The sequence below is a fragment of the Pyxicephalus adspersus genome, chromosome 4 (assembly GCF_032062135.1).
Source record: "Pyxicephalus adspersus chromosome 4, UCB_Pads_2.0, whole genome shotgun sequence".
In the NCBI taxonomy this organism is placed as follows: Eukaryota; Metazoa; Chordata; class Amphibia; order Anura; family Pyxicephalidae; genus Pyxicephalus; species Pyxicephalus adspersus.
This window is the reverse complement of record NC_092861.1, coordinates 84,786,773-84,801,087: the sequence shown is the minus strand read 5'-3', so window position 1 is coordinate 84,801,087 and position 14,315 is coordinate 84,786,773. Positions and strand designations below refer to the sequence as shown.

The window sequence follows — 14,315 nt, the reverse complement described above, 5'->3', positions numbered from 1 at the left end:
TACCTGTAATCTGAAACCTTATATTTCAGTTTTTATAGATACAATTAGAACTAGGTTAATTTTGTCTTTGGTTGTGCAATGCATCTGTTTTCGTAAGTCTCGTAATCTATTATAGCTATTATGAGAAGGTTCTACATTTTCTGTTGGGTTTTTACCATAATTTCATTATGAAGAATGAATGATAAGACACAAGCAGAGTTGAGTAGGTACATACAGCCCCCCAATTCAAATCCATTTTTAATTTGAATCAGAGACAGGCTGCAAGACTGAACAACTATTTGATCAAGAGGGCTGAAAAATGTGGTGAGTTAAAACAGCTGTCTCCAACCTGTGGTCTGATGCACGAGAACATTTTGGTGGCCCACAGCTCTGGTCGGTGCACCCCCCAGCGGGGTTAGGTGAAGGACTCTGTTTAGGGAGGTGCGCCGGCCAAAGCCACGGATCATGTCTCCGGTATGCATCACAGGCCCAGGACGGTGGGCTCAAACCTGAGGCGGGTTCTAGCATCATGATGTCACTGTGGGGGAAGATCCTTTCCCTTTTAGTGACACACAGCTCCCCGGGCATGTGCTGTCCTGAGTCCATAAATATAGTAGTCAGTGACATCCAAAGGGTTGGGGACCACTGAGTTTAAGGATAGAAACTTCACTAAGAACTTGTTTGAATTGAAAATTGGATTTGTTTATTTTACTAAGCATACTTGAGATAAAGAGACCCATCAAGCTTTATCACTAAGTCCTCCCCACGTACATAAATAATTATAGAATATATGTCACATTTTTGTCACAATATTACAGCCTTCAAGCTAATCTAATAATGTGCACATTTAAAGGCTGTAATTCTAAAAAGAGGTAAAGAGTTAAGAAGAAATAAGATGTGGTAGTAGTGAGAAACAAGATGTTGCAATAATATGTACTCTATATAGTCATTATTAAGATATGTAATTAAAATGCCTATTTTTATTAGCATTACCATCCAAAATTACCATAGAACACCCATTTTTTATTTGGTTACTGTTGTGTGTTTTACATGTGTGTTGTTTGCCAATTTAATTATATGTAAGTTACTAATCATTGACTGGAAATAAGTGTTCTATGTATGGAATTTAATTTTTCGTTTTGCCTACCTCCCTCTTGGATCCACATCATTTCCTATCATGTCACTTCCAGCATATCTTCGGAAAGCACCAGGGAAATTGCCATCGGCAGGGTGAATGCTCGCTACTCTCTGCTGCGCTTGTACTTTCAAAACGTGCTTCATCGAACCCCAGATCTCATCAATGGAAATGTCTACGAGTGGCTCCAAGAAGGAGAGAGTGTTGTCCACTTCATTTTTATTTATTGGATAGAATGTTATTTTGGAAATCATGTTAAATAAAGTGTTACTATTGTCATTTGTCTGATGTGGTGTCTTGCATTTTTAAAGTAGTTCCATTTGAGAAATCCCATTGTCAATTATATTTTCAATATTACATTTTGAGAACTAACCAGGATAATTGTGGGAGTGCAGTGACTTTGTTCAGTTTTGTGTTTTAATTTATAGCATATATGCTTATGAAATGTCTCATTTGTCTTTTCATGTAACCCATAAGCACTAGCATTTTGTGTTTTCCAGCTTCATTTTATGTCGTCACTGTTTTGGAAAAAATAACCCTATAATAAACTTAATGCAAAACAACAAAGTTATCACTACTCGAATTCTAAATTGCACATTCCTGAGTTACTGCCCAACTCACTGAGATGACATATTAATATTGCAGAGAGCTCAGAGAAAAAAGTATACTAAACACTTTTTATAGATACCAATGTGTCTTTACTAAATGTCAGCTTACGATCTGCAGATATTCCCACCTAAACCCCGGGTGAAATAAATTGGTAATGGTTGTAAAAACATAGTAAAACCAGTATCTACCTCAGCCTTTCTTCTTACCTGTTGATAAGAGTGTTGAACTAAAAGAAGCACTGGAACCAAGGCAGACAAACCCAGGGAATGTGATGTGGCTGTGACATTAAGCTTGCAGTATTTACATTTCAAGAATTGGTGAATATTGAAGTAAACCTATTGCAAGCTATGCACTTTTAAGTATTATAAGCAGTAACTAGTACCTCCAAAAAATAGTCAATAGATGCATTTAAAACATTTTACCTAAATGTATTGTTCCACAATCTTTCCCATGGTCAATTCTATTTATAACAACCTGTTTGCTGAAGTCGTTTTTCATGCCAGTGTTTAGTTTAATTTTGTCACTACTACTCTCATCAACGTCATCATGCTTGCATGACGAGTGGTCACATCATTAGGATGAGACATAGCTGTTTCTATAGAGGTACTTGCGACAATTCTGATGAAGATCAAAAGATGAAAGCTATCTCACACACATTTTGTTTTGTAAGTTCTAATATAGTTTAGGTTTAAAAAAAGCAGTGGAATCACTGAATGATTTTCGTGCAGTTCATTTTGCACATACCTTCCCGCAGTGACTAGGCAGAATTCCATACTTCTAACATCCGGGTTTCCCAGAAACACTTGTTGGGGAAGCAGGTTGGTCTAAATTGCTGAGATAAGGTTTCTTTGCTTCAGCTATATAAATGTGAGGATGAATTGCCTCACATTGCCTGCAGTTACAAAGATTAGTGATGGCTTTACTATATTTAAAAAATAAATTCATGTGTAGAGCATTGAGTACATTTTAGATGCTGAATAACTTTATCTAAATAATAGTTGACTACATTATCTAAAGCCAGGTAAAATAGTGATGTTTTTAACTTTTTTTTTATAACTAATAATCTAAATAAAAAAATGATCCATATATATCCTCTCCATATCTTTTTTCCTGCTAGCTACCAGTACAAATTCTGCATTCAAAATTATGTTTAAAAATATAAATAAGACTTTATCTGTATTTTACTCACATATTTTATTTACCCCAACATTGTTGTTGCTTAGCTTTTTATTTTTTGTTTCCTTTTGCCTCTTCTGACCATTAACCTTTTGCACTTTGCACTGTAAAGTACTCCAAGCAATAACTATAAACAATTTATGTGAGACCATGGTTCCTGCTAACACATTTATTAGACAATAGATGCATAGGGTTAGTTTAAATATCTTTTTCTTTTTTATAAACATGTTTTCTATGTTAGACATTTCCATCACCAGATTCAGTTAAACAAAAGAAGGTTTGTTCATCAAAATGCAATATGCATTTTTCTATTTAACAAAATTACAGAGTAGTAATAGATATTTCATATTTCTGTTGAAATAGAAGATGGCATGTACAAACCTCTGGATAGTTTTTGATTTTACTGTAGTAAACAAGCAGAACTCTGACCTAAGCATTGTTGTTTTGAGATAAACAACTCTGCTTTGCCGTGTCCTCTGTGTCTTGATGTCCTCTCGAAAAAATAACTCTCAAGTGTAAAAAACAAAACCAACAGAAAAACATTTTCTGTAACAGAGAATATTTTAACTGTTTTTAACCTTAAAATCTAGGTATAAAATAAATCAGCAGCGCTTGTTAGTAGGTTACTTGGCAGGAAGGTGAGACAAATTAGAGCATAGCAGATTATGCAGTAGCAGAATAATTTAGTGGCTCTCAGCTACACACATCAGAGGGTTCTTTTCTGATAATCGGCTCAGGCCGGCATCGGACAAGAATCTTGTGTGTGTACAGTGCTCATCGTCAATCATCTGAACGACGATCCTGACGTATCCATGGACGATGAATAAGGAACTATCGTAATGAAAGTAAAGGGGAGAGGCCGCAGTGGGGTGCAACTCCAGAGAGCAGGATGGTACAGCGCTCGTTCATGCATCGTGCAATCATTAGTCGTTGGAAAGGATTGTGAAAGATCCTTTCCAACAACAATTATTGCACATATGTACCCAGCTTTACTCTTGATAATATTAGTATTTATTATTATGAAAGCCTCATTATCAATAATAATTGGGATCTCCACCAAATGTGGACAATGGAGCATTTTGCTCCATTAGTTTAGAAGCATTTTGCATAAAGATAATTTTGTGCATTGAATTTTATTATGTTACATAATAAAAAAAATTGATTGCCTATAGTTAAGAATTTTAAGGAGCCACACAATGGGACAACAGATAGGGGGATGTAGGATATAAAAAAAGGGATGTGGAGTAACAAAAACATCTATTGAATCTGACACGTCATGTGATTCTGACGGAATTTCAAGAATTATTAACAGGATTGAACATAGTTTGTTTGAATCCTGAATATTGTTTGAGGAGAGTGTTTTATGAGGAGCATCAGATAAACCGAGGTATGTCCTACAATCTACACTGTATCATGAGGAGTAGTGCATAAATATATAGACAGGTAATAAAGTAAAAATAAATAAATAAATGACAACTTTTAACATATTTGAGGCAAACATTTGATTTTATTCAAACCGCAGCTATAGATGAAGAACATATACTTGAACAAAACAAAATAAAAAACAATAGCATTTTCAGTCATTTATTCAAAGGAAATAATAATAGATGTATTAATGTGCTGTTCATTTTATTAAACTAAACCCAAGCTAAAGCTTTATATACTGCCTACAGTTATTTATATAGCTAATTTTGCAGTCCATTAAAATCTACTACAATGCAATCGTAAATGCCATTACAGAGAAAATAATTACAACACCAGAAGGCTACACTAAAGACAGACCTAATTATTTAAATTAAACTAAAGTAACACAAATCATGTGACTTTGGTAAGAAAATAATGACTTTTTGATGTTTACTAGTTGATTGTAAAAAATAAGGTTAAAAAATTAAAAAACTATATAAAAAATAATAAATCTATTATCTCTTCAATAGAAATTGCAATTTAATGACAACCAATAACACATACTACTAGAACTAATGATACTGCTACTATAAGTAATAATAAATATTATTATAAAGAGGTAAGTTGTAGCCATAAACATGTATTTCTGTCCTATGCCTCTAACAGTAAGGCACATTTTGCTACCTGTTGTGAGCACTCTTCTTAAACATGACTTAGCAAAAGGAATCAGAGCCAGAGAAATATTAATAATTAGAAAATAATGCTTTGTTATAAAATATGTTAAGAACCTAGGTTAAATTTACATACCACTGAACTTGTATTTTTTTGTGTTTGCTGACACTTTGAATCACATGCAGTACTTGTTATTTCTCTCGGGATTTCCTCGTAAATTTTCATTAATGTGGAAAAACAGGTAGTTGTAGAAGTCTTAAAGTGGAGTGAAAAGCTTGTCTTGATAGTAGGGGTGCAGAAGTAAAAAAGACTGCAGAACAATCTCTCCACTGGAATCTTAGATAAGTTAGCAGGGGATCCAACCAACTGGTACATGATTCAGCCTGAAATACTAACTTTGTCGTTGTTTGCCTTTGTCAAAGTGTTCTGTGCGATAAATAAAACTGTGAACATTCATGATTGCATCAATGTACTTTTCTGGGATATGCTTATTTTTAGTAGACATGTAATCACCTGGTTTACGTGCAGCTGTTGTATAATAAGCCCATAATTCTGGATAGTGTTACCCCCAGTAATCCATTTTCTTTTTTTGCTTGTACCTAAACTCTATTGTGTATTGGAACATCTCTTTTAAGCAATTGTAGTTGTGGCTACAAATGGCAAAGTCTTAGAAAGGATTCTACATTGGCACAAATGTCTGTTTTTTATTTGTCATTCCTATTTACCCAGTCTAAGCAAAGACTATTTAACTTTTTATGATGATGGTGAAAAAAAAAATTTGTAAATAATATATATATATATATATTAGTAAAATATTGTCTACATTCTGCATCATATGTTATTGATATATAGTAAACCACTTGACTTTTAATCCACAATATCCTAGTGTATAGTCATGTAAGGACTTGAAACTTTGTAAACATTTATTGCCATCTGGGAATACATATGCAGATAGTTCCCTGGTTACATACTAGATAGGGACTGTAGGTTTGTTCTAAAGTTGAATTTGTATGTAAGTCCGAACAGGTACATTATTTTAATAAATCCAATTAGGACAGATGTTTGTCTCAACATATTATAAGGCAGCGTGGTGACTCACCTGAGTAAAACAAACAAAGCAAAAAAAACAACTGTATAGAGCCTAGACATTCATTTACTTTTCTGGAGCAAGCTGTGCTTTGATATGCAAAAAGAAAAAACTGCAGGGTTTGTCTTGGTCATTAAAGAGTTACAAGGGGTTGCAGAACAGCTCAGCTGTTAAGATAACCCACAACCTCAGCTGTGTTTACCAAAAGACTTCTTCTGCAAGTCATGCAAACCGACCCCCTCCGCCCCATCAAGCCTCCATCCTGAACACAAGCGAGCAGGAAAGCCCTGTTCTTATCTAGAAGTCGTCCGTATGTTGGATGTCCTTAACACAGGGACTAACTGTATAGAAATTTCCCCTCATTTTCTCTTCTGTTGACAATTATTTAATTTGATCTTCTTCACTAATGATAAAACCATTGTCACCGTAACTGAACGAACAAAAAAAAAGTACTGTTGCAGTGTCCCTGATAGCAGTAATATATATTATTATCAGTTAGTTATTATTATTATTAGCAGTAATAATAATATCTATTATTATAGATATTCTAATATGGGTGTTTTTGCCTGCAAGTTTGGCACCAAAGCTCAAAATGTTAGAAGGCAAATTTTAGCAAAATACTTTTATTTTATATTAGGCATACAGTACAGGGATATCAATATTCAAATTTCCTTCCAAAAACTACAGTGAATACAGACAATAAATGAAAAACAATTACAGTTAGTTTATGAAATATCCATTTTTTCCTGTCTAACTTTCTTAGGTTATAGTGGTTCATAAGGCAAAGTATTCGGTATAAAATTATACAGAAAAGCTATAACAAATTTTATCTTTTCATACTTTAAACAGACCATTTCCTTCAGCAGTATCTGCTTACAGGGCCAAATCTTTCATACTCCCTTATGTTTTATTACAGAATTAAAGCCAGACATCAATTTTTAAGTTAAAGAAATTGATGAAATTGACCTATTCCAGGAGCAATCAAGCTAATAACACTTTGACAATCATAACTTTTTTATTAGGAGTTTAGCAGTTTATTTGTTGTAAATGGCCATCGAATACTTTATCTTGATTGTTTATGTGTTTCAAAATAACTTCGGTTTTAGCATTTTATATTAATTTTAACAAAGCACAAATTACATCAGTGTAGTAAACAAAGGAAATACTGGCATCAAGGAACTGCAGACCCCATTACTGGTCTATTAGTTTCACTGTAAATGTCGCTGCCAGTCATAGATATATTTGGATATTACTATAAACAAAATCTTGCCTGCTCTCTACTAAAACAAATGTTTGTTTTTTTTCAGAACCTACTAAGGAAGAGGAAAAACTTAACGTGACAGCACAAATAGGTAACAAAGATTACTTATCTCTTAAATATATAATAAATATCCATTTTAGTAGCCTTTTATTCAAATTCACAGATAAAGAGCGCATGATTTAATAAAGCTGATTTATTAAAGCTCTCCAAGGCAGGATAGGATACACTTTCATCAGTGAAGCTGGGTGATCCAGCAAACCTGGAATTACTTTTTTGCTGTTGCTAGCAAACCTGGATCCAGTCCAAGTTTGCTGGATCACTCAATTCACTTGTGAAAGTGTATCCTATCCTGCCTTGGAGAGCTTTAATAAATCAGACCCAGAAAGTGTGCCTTAAGGTATGATTTAGTATTTTTTGGAAAATATTTTTTTTTTGGTGAGAGACCTGCCAAAAGGTGTACCTTCCATTTGTTTAGAAGGTTCACTTTGCCTGCATTTTACACTGCAGGAATTGTTTTTTAGTACATGCCTGTGCTTAGAGTTAAAGCATTACTGTTTCTTAGCAACACTATTAATCTTTGCTGAATAAACCTTCAGAAACCCTGCACTGCTGTTCTTGATTTAGATAAATGAGTTAGAGGTTTGGTACTTTTTTCTACTTTGAGTAGATTCACATTTCCAAATCATATTTTATATAGCTTTAAACTGACAATAGGGTAATATATGCCCTAAACGCTGAATCTTATTTCTTCTAAGAACTCACCCATTTGATGGCTTTGTGGGGAAAAGGTGGGGTCAAATCTGAATACATTATTGGACTGATGGAAAAATGTAATCAAAGTTTATGGTATTTTGTACACTAACATCCTTTAACTTTTTGTAAATTAGAACATTTAAAAAATATTTTATCTTTTCTTTTCTTCATTTCTGATGAAAATGTAATCATTTTTTCAGAACCAGTAAAGGTAAAAGATGAGGAACCAAAGGTTGCGATACTGCCAGGTAATTTACCACTCTAAAATTGTTCCAAGTGATCCCAAAGTTAAAGCTACACCAGCTACTTTATTTTCATTTTGGGTTAAAGTGAAGATATTTTTTACAGATCAGGGAGAGGTTGAAAGACTTATCACTTTATCTATTTTGTTGCTTGTGTCTCTTTGGGGAGATTTCACTTCCTCTCCTTAGAGAAACAACCGGAATGGGGAAGGAATTTCCTGCTTAGGCATTTGACATCCAAATAAATTATCCCTTTGCAAGATTTTATCTTACTTCTTGCTGTGATGACAGCACCATTTTTTGGATTGGCTTTCACTTTCCAGTAAATAGTAACAAATAAAGATAATTTTGTTTTTTACTGATTATTTTACTTGAAAAAAATGTTATTCATCAATTTAGTAAAACAAGCTGTCCGGCTTTACATACACATATATATTATTATATTTTTTTTAGTGAATATAAATGTTACAATTTTTTAAAAACATAATCAATAGTCTGTCAATGATTTTTATATTTATGAGTAGCCCAATCTCACAGAAATCAACAGAAACATATATACATTTTGGTATACATACAAGTTAATTAATAAATCCAAGGACTGACCTCTGCTCATTCAATTTAAACTATATGTTGTAAAATACAGATCTAAACCAAGTCTTTCTACCTAATCACTGAATTTAACCCATTACTGAATAAACCACCTTGGTAGACAAACACTGTTCACATTGGGCCTGATTAAATAAAGCTCTCCAAGGCTGGAGAAGATACACTTTCATCAGTGAAGCTGGGTGATCCAGCAAACCTGAAAAAGATCTGGTGCAGGAATGAAAACATTTACCAACAAATAGCAAATGACTTTTAAGAAATCCATTCCAGGTTTGGTGGATCACCTAGCTTTACTGATGAAAGTGTATCTCGGAGATAATAATAAATCAAGCCCATTGTGTTGGACTAAACAAATGCCTTTTAAAGAACTGCTAAATTCCCTCTGATGTCTCTAACTTTAGTACATGCCTTTGATGCAATTGTTACTAAATAAAGCTATTTTTACATATGACTGCTGACTGATACCTTTACACTTCAGTTATTAGAAAATCAGTATCAGTCTTTATCTCTTCAGCTTATACATTTGTACATGAATAATGTTGTTCATGACATTGTATGTGTTAATGTGTTTAAAAATTACTCCATATGTGTTTTTATCCTAAGACCTCTGTAACAGTGGATTATGCTATTATTTGTTCTTAATATTAATTTCCTATGCACTATATATTTCTTATTTTTTTTATTTTTCCTATGCACTGACACTCACATTGCAAGATTATGGTGGTCTTGCGTTAAGCTTAAGGATGTTAATAGCCTGCCTACATTATGAGGCTGGAAAAGGAAAGTCTACCTCTAATAATACCTCTATTAATATCTAAGTAATTGCTTCGCTATTGCTTTATTAATAATAGTTATTAATAATAAAAATACTTTTCAGAAGCAGAAAAGGAAGAAAAAATTTCTGTACCAGTATTACCAGAAAAAGAGGAGCCAAAAATTTATGTGCCAGTATTACCAGTAAAAGAAGAAGAGAAAATTGCTGTACCAATATTACCAGTAAAGGAAGAGGAGAAAATTGCTGTGCCTGTATTACCAGTAAAGGAAGAAGTGACAATTGTTGTGCCAATATCAATAGAAAAAGAAGAGGTGAAAATTGCTGTGCCTGTATCACAAGATAAACTAGAGGAGAAAATTGCTGTGGAAGTAATAAGAGGTATTTCATTTTTATTTATGGCAATATGTTGGAAATATTAAGATATGCTTGAAAAACATAAAGTAGCAAATAACTGAGCAGCAAATGTTTCTTTGCTGCATTCCACAACAGAAAGTGCTGTGCCAATAGGTGTTTCTTCATTTAGTTTTTGAGAAAATTACCAAAAATGTAATTAGGAAAATTGTAAAAGCAGTCAGGTAGTGAAGCTAACGTAAAAAGCAAGATGAGGGGTCAAACGTGTTGGCAATCTGCACTACAGCTTTTGCCTCCTGATTCAGATGGTTGGAAGGTCAATCAATGAGATGACTGCTTTGAAACATTTTCTGAAACTTTAAAAGTTTTTGCTCTTTGGGGACACTTTTTCACAGTCCCCCCACCCCCCAAATAAATTCTGAATTTGCCATATTGTTAGATGTGACTATGGAACACCCAACGTAGGTAGACAACACTTGCTAGACAACATTTCCCAACATCCTTGTATTACACTAAAAACCATATGTTCACACAAGGAGAGACCAGAGACTTCACTTATATTCTAACATTTGTATTCTGTAATGTATTGTGGTCTGTTTTGTTCCTACTGCAGTGTTCAATGATAGTTCAACAGGTGCAGCTATCATGTTTTTTTTAATGCTACAGGACTTGACACTAAAGCACATATTTGCATACATTTTAATTGTATTGAACTTTGCTGCCCTTCATTAAGTTTTCAATATTCATTGAAGTGCATTCTTTTTATATGCTGTTGGTGTACACATGCCCTAAAATTTAATGATTGGCATATAAAATGTAACCTTATCTTTATTTAAGTCTCAATGATAAATAGAGAATAACAATTACAACACACAATATATTTAATAATGCTAAAACTATGTAGTTTAAATAATAATAAATAATTCTTAGAATGTTAGAATGCAGTAATTTGGTTTGTTTTCTGATGTAAAAATGTATATATCTGTCAGATGGTCCAGTGTCTAATCTGACCACAGAACATAGTTCCACTGGTGCAGTGGTAGCATCAGGTGGGCTTAAACCACCTTGAAGAAGGTAGCAGTAGTTTTCTATTGAGAACATATTTCCTCTATAGTATCATTTCGTAAAAACATAATTGATGTTATGTTATAATTCACACAAATGTTATCAAATAAAAAAGATAAGGATGTGTGAATTTCACCTATGGATTCTTTGACGCATCTTTGCAGATGGTTCAATGTGCCTTGCAATGATATTTCTAGGACGCCAACTACTTGTTCTCAAGTTGTTTCCTGGTAACTGATAACAGTTTAGTACTCTTTTGTAACTCTTTACAGTATTACACCTCAAAAGAATTCTTTTGCTTATATGAGGTATCAAACATGTTTATTGAGGCAGGAAAAAAGCTATGATTGCCTGCAAACCCAAGCTTATTGAAATTGATTTACTAAAGTAGCATTAGAACATTATGGGAGCCATTTATGAAAAATCTAGAAAACTGATAAAGGTTTACACATATTTTTCCCAACAATGTATTTTATAAACTTAGCCACTTGTAGCAAGAATTAAAATAATATAATTTTTTCATTCAGAGCCAGAAAAGGAAAAAGAAGAAGTGAAGATAACAGTGACATTACCAAGTGGTATGTTATTACAAAATGTAACTTTAATTACTTTGACAAAAAGCTTTTTCATTTTATATTCATTTGGCAGACAGTTTTCAGAACCTTAGCTAATTTGACAACTTGTCTCTAACTATTCAGTAAGTGGTATAAGTGCTGGAACTGAAATAATTTAATATATTCCTTAACTGGGGCTCCCATGTGTCCTAGTCTTTCCATACAACTACAATGCCTTTGCTCCCGGCAATTTATAACTTTAAATTTTCATCTTAATGGAATTCAGAAATCTCTTAAGGTGCGTACACACTTCCAATTTTTATCGTTCCAATCGAACGACGAACGATCGATTGGGCAAAAGATCGTTCATATATATCGTGCAGGAACGTTCGTCGTTCGTTTTCCGACGATAATAATTGGAAGTGTGTACGTAGCTTTACTCTTATCAGGAAAAATTGGCAAAGTACAGTAGATTTATAAACTGTTTCTGTTTTTTTGTTACTTATTTATTTTTTACTTTTCTGTATCAGTAAGGCTAAAGCAACTTTAAGGCTGAATTAATTTATTTTGGAAACAAAAAAATACAGGCAAATTTTATTAAGATTTTGTTTATTATTATTTTATATAAGAAAGAATAATTTTGCATCTGGTTACTAATGTTACTAATATACAATTTTATGCTGCTGAAAACATTTGATATATGCTGCTGAAAAAGCATAGAACAATATGAGATATATAATTAAGGTCAAAAACCACTATTACTAAACATCATGGTAACTTCTGCAACAAAATGAATGCATAGAATATTATACTGACCACAGGCTAAAGTGTAGTTAGAATCCTTCAACCCTTGGTTATATTTGTTTTATGTGTAATATTATTAGTACACAGTATTTATTTAGCACCATCATATAATTCAGTGCTGTACAAAGTCCATAGTCATGTCTCTAGCTGTCCCTCAAAGGAGCTCACAATGTCCCTATCATAGTCATATGTCATTAATACAGTCTAAGGTCAATTTAGGGGAATGTTTTTTGGGATGTGGGAGGAAACTGAAGTACCCAGAGAAAACCCATGCAGACACAGGGAGAACCTGCAAACCCAATGCAGATAGTTTTGGCCAAAATTCAAACATGGGACCTAGCGCTGCAAAGGCCAGAACACTAACCTCTGAGCCACCCTGCTGCCCATGAACATTTACCATTATCATTCAATATTATTGCAATAAGAAGGGGTGTCACAGCTCCTTCAAAGCTTCATATATAATGTACTATCAGTGAATATACTTTAAAAAGAAATGTAAATGGGGTTTTCAGCAGTTTCTTTTGTCATTCAAACTGACTTACTGTACTAACTATAATCTGAATTACTTAAGATTAAGATACAAATTTGGCATAAGGTAATGTTAGAATTCTATTAGTAATCTTTTACCTGCCCATGATTGCTTTTTCAAAAAATAAAAGGTGATGTCTGATTTTATTTATTAACCACAGGAGGGCATTTTTTCTTTTTATTTCAAAAGAGGGTCATGCCACTTTCCAGTGATGCATGCAGTTTTCCAAATCTCTCATCTGGATCTGCACCACATCTTCTATACAGATTTAAGGGGTACAATTTTTAAATAAAAAAATAAAATATAATCACTAGATGATAATTAAAATAATAATACCCTACCCACTAACCAATTATCCCACTGATCTTTTGATGTCTATAGATAGTATTAGAAAGCTTTATAAACAAACTACATTCCCACCAACATACAGAAGACATGTATTTTAGAGGTTGCATTTTTCTCGGCCCATAGTGTGATAGATAAGATGAAATGATACTAAACGCACATAGCTTTTATATTACTCTCATAAAATTTTAGTGTACATGTGAAGTTGGTTTACAAACTCACAAGCCTCCCTGTGATAGTAATAATGTCATGCATTCTTTGGCATCTTTTTATGTTATCAAATAAATCTTCTGCCAGTGTTGCTGTATCTCTAGCTATAAAGAATATTTTATGCTGAAAGAAAAAGAAAGCTAAAGTATTCTCTCAGGGGCAAAGTATTTCATAAAGATTTTATATGTGAGTATGTGGCCTGGTAAATTCAACTGTTATTTTCAAACAGAAAATTTTTATACAGCATCTTGTTGCCTTTCTAGTTGCTTTTGTTTTATTTTTTTCCCCTTGGTCCTTTTACATATCAGTCTTTATCATGTGCTTAGGAATAGCTATTGTTTAGAGACTCAGGGAATAGGAATGGGGGAAATGATTACCGTAGTGTTTCATGCAATCTTTTATTACATGTTTTAAAATATTTCAACTCAATTAGGTTCTACAACATCAACATGATTGTTTACTATGAAAAATGTTTTTTTAAGCTATAGTGCCTCATTTGTTTAGTGCAGCTATACCATAATAAAGGATTTAAAGATACAGGTGTACGCATAACCATATTTAAAGAAACTATTTATTTGATAATGTCATATCTTTATGATAAAGCCCAAAATGTAATCCTGAAGTGTCCATTATCACTGGTATTAAGGTTGGGAGAAAATCAGATATTAAACTCAATTTTCATTTTAAAAGTTTTTACAAGTTAATGTAATTGCAAAATAATTTAAAAATATTTGTTGTGCAGCTTTCATTAAAAATAA

General features: G+C 33.1%; 1 protein-coding gene across 1 annotated transcript in view; it reads left to right on the top strand.

Moving 5' to 3' along the window:
• TRDN (triadin) overlaps nt 1-14,315 on the top strand; it is a 223,256-nt gene that overhangs the window by 186,805 nt on the left and 22,136 nt on the right. The window contains exons 36-39 of the mRNA XM_072410214.1: nt 7,370-7,414; nt 8,277-8,324; nt 9,802-10,077; nt 11,643-11,693. Of these exons, the coding sequence (XP_072266315.1) occupies nt 7,370-7,414; nt 8,277-8,324; nt 9,802-10,077; nt 11,643-11,693 (420 nt within the window). The remainder of the gene's footprint in view (nt 1-7,369; nt 7,415-8,276; nt 8,325-9,801; nt 10,078-11,642; nt 11,694-14,315) is intronic.